The 12,263-nt window shown below is 44.6% G+C and overlaps 1 protein-coding gene across 2 annotated transcripts in view; it reads right to left on the bottom strand.

The window, feature by feature from the left end:
* The window catches only part of NTRK3 (neurotrophic receptor tyrosine kinase 3), a 412,299-nt gene that overhangs the window by 27,231 nt on the left and 372,805 nt on the right, over nt 1-12,263 (bottom strand). The window contains exon 16 of one of the 2 annotated variants that reach the window (XM_081171109.1): nt 7,970-8,044. The exons of the other annotated variant lie outside the window; for it this stretch is intronic. Coding sequence (XP_081027235.1) covers nt 7,970-8,044 — 75 coding nt within the window. The remainder of the gene's footprint in view (nt 1-7,969; nt 8,045-12,263) is intronic. 2 annotated transcript variants of the gene reach the window in all.

The following is a 12,263-nucleotide window of genomic DNA, read 5'->3' as shown; positions in this document are numbered from 1 at the left end:
TGACTCTTCTGACATTTAAAAATAACGCTTCATAGTCCATTTTTCAAGGCTGGGTGCTGTCATAGGATGGCAGGATTCACTACTCCAGAATGCAAACGGGCACTTACTCGAGAAACGCATCTCATTTTTATATGTATGAGTGCCAAGTTAACAGGCCAAATATCTACCATGTCTCATTTGAAAAATAAAATAAAAATCCAGTCTTTAACTCAGCTCAATATACATTCACCACCACGACCATAACACCCCAGTTACCACTATACCAGCCTGAGCCAAATTTATAATAATTTGCTTGCACCAGGGTCCATGGCTGCAAGGGGGTCCAGACTCTGAACTTTTATTTTTTATTTTTTTTAGTAAACAGCCTCCTGTTACAAAAATTATAAACAAAACAGAAAGGCAGATGAGCCAGCCTTATTGTTCCTGCCTTGCAGTGTTTGTGCTAAACCACTGTGAGCAAAGTCAGGGCTATGATTGGCAGGTGAGCTGTTTCAACACCAGGGTCGAAATCCCTGAGTCCTAAAGAGCTTCTATTTTACTTGTAGCGCATTTGCTATCACATGTTATTGTCTGTGGAATCAGTGGCAGAGCTTCATGCTCTGGCCCCAGGGGGCGGAGAGCAGGTGGGGGTGGAGCTGGTGCACGTTCCATGGCGTGCCACCCACAGGGGTGTAGCGGGCATCCTGGGGGTGTGGTGCACTGCAAACAGGGGCATGGCATGTCGTCTGGGGGCGTAGCACACCGCCTGTGGGGCTTGGCGCTCAGCGCAGGTGGGGAGCAACCACAATGGCACCCCACCAGGATTGTGCTGCCAGGGGCAGTATGCTCCCTCCACAATCCTCTTCCTCCACCACTGTGTGGAATCTCTGTACATTTGCTCAGGTTAAAGGAACCAAAATTTGATATCTGTAACACAAGCACTATGGTAAGTCCCCTTTTGCAGCTATTTCTATACTATTTTCTATATCTTCACAAGAGCCATGGAAGGTATGTTAGACTGAGAGTCGGTAAGTGGTCAAAGATGCAAAGTCAGAGAAAATAATGGTGGGTTAAGTGAGTTTAAAATATGAACACGCACATTCTCAGAGGTATTTTATCACTGTTTATCAAGGAAGGCATAATGCTTTTTGTCTGCATATGATTTGGAGTCTACAAAACCCTATGCCATAATAAATTTGTTAGTCTTTAAGATACCAGAAGACTTATTTTGTGCTGTGTTATTTCATGTGTTCCTTTGGGAGGGATGGGGGAAAGTATTTGGGGAATGGCTTGAGAGCCGCTGATGCCTTTATCGGGTATTGATACAAACGTAGGATACCTGAGTTTTTCATGGGGCATATGTGTGTGGAATTGTCAATATCCACTAATAGAACTGTCAAGATGCTCTCCCGACTTTAAAATTACTGTCTTGTTGATGGTAGCGATTTACAGGACAGCTAAATAATGGATGTTTGATAAAGCATAATTTTACAACTCATCTTAAAAAGAAGAATAAAAAAGCGGATATGATTATTTAATGACTGAATGATACAGCATCCCAGTTAGCCACACCATGAAAGCAAATACTGAGTAATCAGGTAATGAGAAGAATTGCCATTGATTAGCGGTTCAGTCAACCCTAACATGATAACAGGCATACTGATAAGGCTGTGCACAGACAACATATTTAATGCATATTTAAAGCATGTTATATAGCCCAAGAACATTGGGAACTGTCACTTACCCTTCACAGAACTACAGTTCATAGCACCCCTAAAAAAACTTCAGTTCCCAGCATTCTTGGGGAAAAGTCATGTGCTTTAAAGGGACTTTACATGTAAAAAGCTAAAAAAATAAATGACCCCTCGATGGTTAAGTCCAGTCAAAGGCGACTATGGGGTTTGGTGCTCATCTCGCTTTTCATGCAGAGGGAGCGAGCATTTGTCCACAGACAAGCAGGTAACATGGTACAGTGTGATGAGTGCCAGAGCACATGGAAACACTGTTTACCTCCCTGCCACAGTGGTACCTATTTATCTACTTACGCTGGTATGCTTTTGAACTGCTAGGTTGGCAGGAGCTGGGACAGAGCAATGGGAGCTCACCTCATCAAACTGCCAACCTTCCAATTGCCAAGCCCAAGAGCAATGGTGGCCAAACTTGGCCCTCCAGATGTTTTTGGCCTACAACTCCCATGATCCCTAGCTAGCAAGACCAGTGATCAGGGATGGTGGGAATTGTAGTCTTAAAAACATCTGGAGGGCCGAGTTTGAGGATGCCTGGTTTAGACCTAAGATACACCCATTTTGTGAAGCATTTCTCTAACAACAACAGCAAATGTGTATCCTCCTACATTATTGAAAAGTGTCCACAGAAAATGTGTGCAATAAAGAACGTAACATATAAAAGCACTTGCAAAAATTGGATATGAAGAGGTATGTACATAAAAATGTGGGCAAATTTTCATGCAGACTTCTTAAAGAGGCCTGCAGTTGCGTACCTGATGTGGAACTCAGCTGAATTTAGGACTGTGGGGTTGAATTGAATTTAGGTTCGGAACAAAAAAGAAATTGACAAAAACTGAAAATTAAGAAAAACAAATGTGTCGCCCCAAGTACACATAAGGAGGAAATTCCAACACAGCTTTGAGAAGCAGTGGAAAGCAGAGTCACAATAGCTATGTACTACGTATATCCACTGTCAGAAGCATTATGCTTCTGAACGCCAGTTGCTGGGAATTTGAATGTGGTCTTGCGCTGAGATCCTGCTTGTGAGTTTCCCACAGACCTCTGGTTGGCCACTGTGAGAGCAGGAAGTTGGTTTACATGGGCCATTGGCCTGATCCAGGCTCTTTTTACGATGCAGCAGGCTTGTTTTGTGTTCTGCGCTTTTATTTTTTAAAAAAACCTCTTTGCATATGTGGGAGCAACTGAGATGTACATTAAGCAAGGAGGAGAAATTTGCACAAGAATGTGGATTAATTTTCATTGGTCTAGTCTTTTTTTCTTCTTTTTTTTCAAATGCAAACTGGTGTGGAAATGTAGAGAACTGAAGGCTGGAAAAACAAGAAACAGAGAAAAACTGAAACTGATATATTCACCCATCTCTGGTTATGATCCATTGCTTGCACCTTACCTCATATGAGAGAAAGATGATGCTAGGGAAATCCAACTGAGTCATAGGCGCCGACTCCATGGGGCTTGAGGGGGCTCGAGCCTCCTCAAAAAAATTTTTGGGGGGGCTCAGCCCCCCCAATAATCTCGGGCGGACGCCCTTCCAGCAGAGCGCCGCCGCCGTCCCCCGCCTCCTCCCCACCTGCTCCTTCGCCAGCCAGCCAGCCGCGCGCCCTAATCGGAGAGCCCCGGCCGGAAATCCCGCGAGAACAGGGGAATCCCGACTGGCCACACCTCCCAGCCAGCCAATCGGCTGGCTGGGGGGCGTGGCTTGCCCTATTTAGGGCCGGAGCCACTTTATTTGCATATTCATGAGCTTATTTATTATTCATGAGCTTTCCCGGGCCCCCCCAATATTTTTTCTAAGTCCGCGTCCCTGAACTGAGTACATGTTTTGCAAGCAAAAGGCCTCATATTCAATCTCTGGTTGCAAGGGGGGAAAGAATTCTTAGATAGCTGGACTAGGAAACAGCCCTAGCTAGCTGGGGACTATCACACTGGACTAAATAGGCCAATGGCTTGATAGAAGAAGGCAGCTTTCTAGGTTTGTATGTTAGGTGTGCAATCCTGACCTTTAAAGAGTTATGCAGGGGCCATAGGTAGTACATCTGCTTTGGATGTAGGAAATCTTGAGTTTAGAACTCCAGTATCTCCTGGTAGGGTCAGGACTCTGGGAGTGCCCTCTGCCTGAGTCAATGGAAAGCTGCTGTCAGTCAATTTAGATAATACTGAGCCAGGTGGACCAGTGGTCTGACTCAGTCAAAGACCGCTTCCGAACGGAAGGAGGATTGTCCCTGGAATGGGTGTCTAAGCTGGGGGTAGATAAGAAGAGCTTGGAAGCTGCATTAAGACCGCCCTGAAGGGTACCCTAGTTGATGATTCTTATGTACACTGTGTGTCTTACTCATATGTGAAGTGGCATTTGCTTCCAAGTAAGGGTGGGCTTTCGAAAGCTTGGGATGTCTGCTTTTGAGATCATGACTGCGTGGTTTCCATGATTCACCCTCTAGATAAAGCTGCATGGAGAATTCTTTCTCATCCTCCCCCGTAGCAGCTTCACTCCTTTAATTGCTATCATCCCAGTGTGTTAACATTATTTAATTGCTATATTATTAAATGATACAAGATGTACTAAGGGAATTTTTTAATCAGCATATTTTATAGACTGGGGGTGAGAAATCAGTTTTTTTAAAAAAAAACGAAAGCAAGAGAAGAAGGTTAACAGTTAGGAGGTGGCTGTTTGGTGAAAAAGGACAGCTACTAGAATGACGTTACAATGTAATAGAGAGCGGGGATATCAGTCTAGATAGATAGATAGATAGATAGATAGATAGATAGATAGATAGATAGCTTGGAGCATTAATAAATGAGCAGACCTTATACCAGGAGAAAGTTCAGTCTGTGCTTTTGCAACAGGAGGTGGTACATTTGCTGGGTTGGAAAAGACAATGAATTGAATTGCAGGATCGTGACTGATTTGTGTAGGAACAGCAGTGGCTGGTGCCCTTCAGGATTGGTAGGGAGACTATTGATAGGTGGAGCCAGATCCAATGGCAGCCAGACCCAATCAGCTGTAGTTTTGTCCCCATCCTTCTCCCTGTTGAATTCTGAAAGGGCAACACTGAAGATGCATTCATATATCATATCATATATCATATAATTGTAGAGTTGGAAGGGACCCTAAGGATCATCTTGTTCAGGGGTCAACAACCTTTTTCAGCAGGGGCTGGTCCACCATCCCTCAGACCATGTGGTGGGCTGGACTATATTTTTTTGGAGGAAATGAATGAATTCCTATGTCCCACAAATAACCCAGAGATGCATTTTAAATAAAAGGACACATTGTACTCATGTAAAAATACCAGGCAGGCCCCACAAATAACCCAGAGATGCATTTTAAATAAAAGGACACATTCTACTCATCTAAAAACACGCTGATTCCCAGACCATCCACAGGCCAGATTGAGAAGGCAATTGGGCTGCATGCAGCCCCCAGGCCTTAGGTTGCCTACCCCTGATCTAGTCCAACTCCCTGCAATGCAGGAATATGTAGCTGTTCCATATGGGAATTGAACCTGCAACCTTGGTGTTATCAGCACCATGCTCTAACTAACCAACTGAGCTAGGCAGATTCACACGTGAGGAGTATTGCATTAGTTTTCCTGATTATAATGCTAGCATTTCTGTCTCATTTTCTAATGCTCCTTTCATACTGCAGTACCTGTCGTGATATGGAACTCTGGCTTTTTGGCTGATATACAGTGGAACCTCGCTTGTCAAACGTAATCCGTTATGGAAGACCGTTCGACTTCTGAAACATTCAACAATCGAGGCGCAACTGCCAGTCAGCAAAATCCATTGAAAAAATGGAGAAACGAGCCTCGGAAGCCGTTCGACTTCTAAGGTGCATTCGAAAAAGGAGGCATTCACTTCCAGGTTGTCAGCTTTGGAAAGACTAAACATTCCACAGGAATGGGGTTTTTCCACAGGACTCTAAGCTCCTTAATGGGTTAATGATTACCTGTTGATTGTTCTCTAGCTGTAAACTGAATGTAACCTTTGATCATGTGATGAGGCTATTGAGTTGCAAATTCACCATCTTGAAAGGGTGGTGGCTGTTAGCCTTTCTCTGAACATGACAGAGAGAAAAAAGGACTTGATAATGGCTCTGCAAAAAGAGCTACATAGAAGGCAAGCTGGAATGGGGGGGAGGAGAGGCATTGTTTTGATTGCTGAAGTTATTTTTTATTTCTAAGATGGTGAGCCTGTGCTGGACAACACAAGATATTGTATGGATATTTTTGGATATATCGTTTTATGTTTATGTTTTGTTTTGAAGAGTTCTACAAGTAAAAGTTTGATGATGATGATGATACCAACGTATACCCAGAAGAAGTATCAGGGAGGTTCATACAATAAAATCAAAATATAAAACCACAAAATACAAGATCAAAAATAAAAACAACAACCCAATAACTCCCCCCCCCAAAAAAAAACCCACCACATTTTTTAAAAGAACATAGGATGTCAATCAAATCAACCAAAGGCCTGGTAAAAAAGGAACATTTTCATGGGTGTGGGCAATGATTCATTCCAAAAGGAGTCAGTTCTCATTCATCCAGTTGCTTCAAACTGTGCAATAATAATATCGGCAATAGGAAATGTTGAGGACTGAAGCTGGGGCTTCCTGCATGCTAAGCATGTGATCATCCACTGAGCTATGTGGTCCTTCATCCAAGGGATGATGATGAAACTCCCGGCAGCAATTAGAGCAGCTGAGTCAATGTCAGAGAAAGGTGGGCCATATAATAGGGTGACCAGGTGTGCTACGTTACGGAGAGAACACTCCTCTGCTTGAGAGAGTCCTCTGGGTGAAGGGCTGCTCAGTCCAAAGCCTGGCTTAAAGCTAAAGCATCTTAAGAAAGGAGTGCAAAGGAGGCCTTGAAGATGCCTGTCAACAGTGAGACAGCGGATGCAACAGGTCCCCTGATGACAGTCTTCTCATTATGCTGATATCTATGGCACTTCTAGTTAAATTATAGTAATAGCTTCTAAATTTGCATCTATACATAGGAATCGGAACATGCAAATTTTATGCAGATCTTTTGTCCTCTTTTGGGAGGGGGGATAATTCCCCACCGCAAGGCACAGAACGATTGAGCGGCTCTCATCTCAGAGAAAAGGCAGGTCAGGTTGATGCACAGAGGAAGGAAGGAGCAGAAGTAGCAGTGTGGGGTGGGGGAGCTGGATAACCAGGAGCTGGGGGGTCTCGAGAAGGCAGCAGCCCAGCATAAAGAAGGGAGCATTGTAAAAGGATGGGGTTCCAAGGAATTAGGAAGGCGGCGGCAAAGGGGCACAGAGGGGAGTGGGGGGGGAATTGAATAAAATATTGGGGGGAAGGTAAGCCCTGCACTGCATAATTGATCACATGACACACCATTTGAATGGCAATGCTCATCAAGGAGGAGGCCTGCCCCCCTCAAATATTTTATGGGGGGCAAAGCCCCCTTGGCCCCTAGGATTTGGCTCCTGTGAAGGGGAGCCACCAAGATGAGGAATAGATTTGAAATATCAGCATGTAGATCACTGGCTGGAGCCCTTTAGTTTGAGTAACGAGACATAGGAGAGGAGATGGAGGCCATATTCATTCACACCATACATTTAAAGCACCTAGATTTAACACACTATGATCCCCAGCCTTCTGTGAAAAGAGGGATTGATTGTTGGACCACCCTGAGAACTGTAGCTGTAGGAGGGGAATAGGGGCTCTCCTATCACCTCTCAGCACTCATACCAAACTACAGGGGGGAAGCCATGACTGCTTAACATGGCATCACAGTGCTTTAAATGTATAGTGTGAATGTTGCTGACATATACCGTATTTTTTGCTCTATAAGACTCACTTTTTTCCTCCTAAAAGGTAAGGGGAAATGTGTGTGCGTCTTATGGAATGAATGCAGGCTGTGCAGCTATCCCAGAAGCCAGAACAGCAAGAGGGATCGCTGCTTTCGCTGTGCAGCGATCCCTCTTGTTGTTCTGGCTTCTGAGATTCAGAATATTTTTTTTCTTGTTTCCCTCCTCCAAAAACTAGGTGCGTCTTATGGTCTGGTGCGTCTTATAGAGTGAAAAATATGGGATTTCTTTTTTAATAGGAGCAAATTAGTAGATTGCAGAGGGACCTCTAGACAAGAGTTTGCAGTCTGCCCAAGCACCTAATCTACAGCATGGGTGATCTATAGCATGGTTATCCTGCCCCGCCCCAGTGACCAGGTTCTCAGTCAAGCAACTGCCCCCCACTGGAGTCGAGATCCACTCACTGTTGTAGCTGCCATTGCTGCTAGTCTCTGCTGCTGCCACGTTGTCCTGAAATAGCCCTTCGGATGCGGCACTTCCTGACAGCGAATGGTTGGAGACAAAGGGAAAGGAGGGTTGGGGAAAAACAGAAAAGGAAAGCAGGGAGGGAGGGAGGACAGGTGGGGTGGGGGGTATGTGAAGGAATGAAGTAGGGGACAAGAAGGGAAAGGGTGTGTCTTTAACTGCATCATACGTCTTTTCACTGGCTGCAACATTCTAACAGCTTAATGCATATTTCAGGCTTTTCGATAGGTTGTTGTCTATGGTGGTATCGGTTTCATAATTTTTGACCTGGCAATATATTGCGAATCATTGTGTGTGTATGTGCTATGCAAAAATCACAATATGGGAAAAGCCACTGTTGTAAACAAAATCTGCCCTTTTCACAAGAGTACACAAGAGCCCTTATAGAGTCCTTTGTAGGTTCTTCATTGGTAAGAGAAAATAACAGAGGCCAACCAGAGAATATTGAGAAGCAAAGCAGCTAGTAAGCCTGATCTTTATTAAAGCTGTTGCAACAGGGTGCTCCCCCCAAAAGAAGGAGAGAGGAGGAGGACCCAGAACAAAGGTGTGCCCGCCCTTATATAGAATTTTTAAATTGCCCACCCTCAAACTCCAGACCACCCCCAATACATCATACATACATACATCACAGGGGGCGGTCTAAAACAGAATCCTGAGTGTGTTGTTTATCTCCTGTCTGGCAAGCTACCTGATTGCATTATCTGGGTTTTGGCCTCTCTTTCGTTATTATAACTACTTAATTCCTGAATACGGTCACAGGTCACAGGCTCACCCTATCCACACCTGAAATGTGCCCTTAAGGCAGGATTTGTGAGCACAGAGACAATGGGGAGGTTTTTTTTCATTTCCTCTCTCCTTGCAGAGAAACATTTGGTCAGTTTGGGGGAGTCAAAATGGTTTCAGGACTGTCTTCCTGTACTGTTTCAGACACGTATTTATGTACGTGTTTGCCTTGTACATTTAATTTATATATTTGAGACCTTAAATTCGTACAACATTACCCAATGCCTCTCTCAATTCCTTCAGCCCCTGTTAACTTTGCAGGTGCCAGAAAAAAATCAGGATGCAGGAAAAACCATGAAGCCAGCCAGTGCCTCTACATAGCTCCATCACAATGTTGAAACCCAGATACTGCCCAGCCCTAGTTGTGGGTCCCCAAGCAGCTGCCCAAGGATGCTAAGCACTGGTGCTAGGGGATGCTCACAAGCAGGGTATAGTGACAACTGCATCCGTATATCGATACAATGCAGTCTTCACCAACCTGGAGTCTTCCGTAAGCTTTGGACTACAACTCCCATCATCCCCAGCAAGCATAGCACCCTGGCTGGGGATGATGGGAGTTGTAGTCCAAAGTTTCTGGAGGGCACCAGGTTGGCAAAGGCTTATATGTAGAGTTCAGTGATGGTTGGAGGCTCTGGTTGAGAGGGAGGGAAATAATATTATTGCTGTATTTTTAAAAAACTCCCCTGGATTCAGAAGTTACAAGCTGTCTGATATGAGAATCCCACAGCCAACAATGGGGCATTATGCACAAACAAACTCTAAGCAAAAAAAAGCAATCAAGATTTAGAAGGGGGGGAACACAAATATAATAAAGAACAGTGCTAATCTCATCTAACGTGCTGGGATGAAAGACTGATGTCTCTCTCCCCCGTCCCTCTGCAAATAACTTAGAGAGACGGCACTCCATTGTTGATTTACAACCCTCTTTGAGTAAATATGAAGAATCTGCCATTGCTTCAGACTATACAAAACCCAATGATCTCATCCATTTCCCTTGTATGGTCAGGGGAAGAGAAAGAGGAGAAATATTTTTTTTTCCTGGCTGCTGTGAGATTCTAGCAAAACGTTGCAAAGCTTAAGTTATTGCTGGGAAGAATTAGAAGGGATTTGGAGCAACCTGTTTTTGATGGAATACTTCGGTTAGGACCTAAGCTACTTATTGGATCTGGTCCACTGCAAGGATGGCTTTAGTTCAGCTCCGTTGCTTCACAGGCCACCTTCCACCATGTCTCACGTTGCTCCCAGCATCAAGTAGCCCCTTTGTAGGCCTCCTCTCAGGATTGGACTTGAATCAAAGGCTTCAAGGTGCCAGAAAGGAGATTCCGACTAAACATCAGGAAGAACTTTCTGACAGTAAGAGCTGTTTGACAGTGGAACAGGCTCCCTTGAGAGGTTGCAATCTCTCCTTCACTGGAGGTTTTTAAGTAGAGGTTGGATGGCTATCTGTCATGGATGCTTTAGCTGAGATTCCTGCATTGCAGGGGGTTGGACTAGATGACATTCCAACTCTTAGGATTCTATTGCATCTTGTGTGAGGCCAAAATTTGCCCCCAAATTTGCAGGTAAGGAGGCACTTGGCTTTGGAAAGGAGGCATGAGGCTCTGGCAGTGTCCTATACTCCACCTACATCCTCCCCAAAGCTGGTGAAGTGCTAACTAGGCTTTGGGAAGGAGAAGGGAAGACTCTGGGACCCCCTCAGAGCCTCGCGCTTCCTTCCCAAAGCCAAGCACCTCACTTACTGGGCTTTGAGAAGGCACTCCCTTAGGTCAGCGCCCAGTGTGAGTGCACTGCTCGCAAAGCCCTAAATCCCTAAAGGTGCTGGCAAAGGACCGGCAAACTCCTGTGGCCTATCTCAGGAGGCTGAACAAGAATGTTATTCTATCTCTTGATCAAGATCAGAGCAGCAACAGCACATTTCTAACTCCATCTAGATACAACTAAAGTCCAGTGCCCCCTAGGGACTAAACTGTATAATGACGCTATCCGCATAAGGGGACTGCCATATCTGAATTTAAACCTGGAGGGTCTTCAGCTCAGGGTGCCTCAGGCCAGTGGCTGAAAATATCTAGTGATGACCAAGAAATGCAGAAGACTAGGCTTTGAGTATTTATACCAGGCCTGGCCAATCCAGAGACTTCATGGCACTTTTCAACCACAGGGGCCAAATCAACCCTGTTGACCTTTGTCTCTGGAATGTACTCAGAGGCCTGAGCACACACCCTCCATATAAGAACATAAGAAGAGCCTGCTGGATTGCATCTATGGCCCTTCGAGGCCAGCATCCTGTTCTCACATTGGCCAACCGGATGCCAATGGGAAGCCTGCAAGCTGGATCTTAGTGCAATAGCATTCCAAGATAGTTTACTCATCTAATAATAATAATAATAATAATAATAATAATAATAATAATAATAATAATAATAATTTTTATTTATATCCCACCCTCCCCAGCCGAAGCCGGGCTCAGGGCGGCTATCTAGGTTTCTGCTAAAGTCCAAACTGCTGACAGACATAGACGATAGTACAATGGTGGAGAAACATGAGCAAATGGGTCTCATTAGGACATCCCAGATGTCTTATGGTGAATTTGTTTGCCCAGCTCATTGCAAACTATTCACATCTAGATGTTGTGCATTCAAAGGGGCTGCTTTTCATGTTCTTGAATTAGGAAGGAAAATTCTTTTGTTGTTGTTGTTCCCTTAGACATTCAAGGAGCTGCCGTTCCAAAAACTCCTGTTCCAATGCATATGCAATTTTGTGCACCATTGCCCACCAATGTTAACATTCTCTGTGTGAGAGCCTAATCACAAAAATTATTTGATTAAAGGCTACTGCCAGACATCCACCATGCAAGACTCACAGAAATAAATGGGAGTTTAAGAAGAACAAGGTTATCATTATACCAGCATATCCATTGACACTTATCAGCACAATATGGGGTGTGGGCACATAAAGGACTGGTCTTTGAGCTTTAGATGATGCACATGAAAGGAACCAGGGATATACTCTAGTCACCATTACTCCCTCTAATAGTGAACGCAGCCCAAAGTACTGGAGTCTCAGAGAAACAAGAAGGAGATATTAGCAAATCCAAGGTTGGCAGTAGTTTGTTGTTGTTTTTTAAATGACCCTAAAGGGGCAAACCTCCCAACTGAGGAATCAGCTATAGACTGAGCATAGGAACATTGGGAGCTGCCTTATACTGAATCAGATCTTTGGTCCATGTAGCTCAGTGTTGCTTGCACTGGCTGGCAGTTGCTCTCCAGGGTTTCAGACCAGGGCTCTGTCCCAGTCTTACCTGGAGATGCTGGGGATTGAACTTGTGACTTCTGAATGCAAGACAGATGCTCTGCCAATGAGTTATGGCCCTGAGCATGGACCGTAGCCCTGGAATGTTGTTTGACAGAACAGGAGAAAATGAGAAAGTTGGGGAGGGAGTTGAATCAGTAT

This window comes from Podarcis bocagei (genome assembly GCF_964188305.1).
Source record: "Podarcis bocagei genome assembly, chromosome: 14".
Lineage (NCBI taxonomy): Eukaryota > Metazoa > Chordata > Lepidosauria > Squamata > Lacertidae > Podarcis > Podarcis bocagei.
This window is presented reverse-complemented; position numbering and strand designations above follow the sequence as displayed.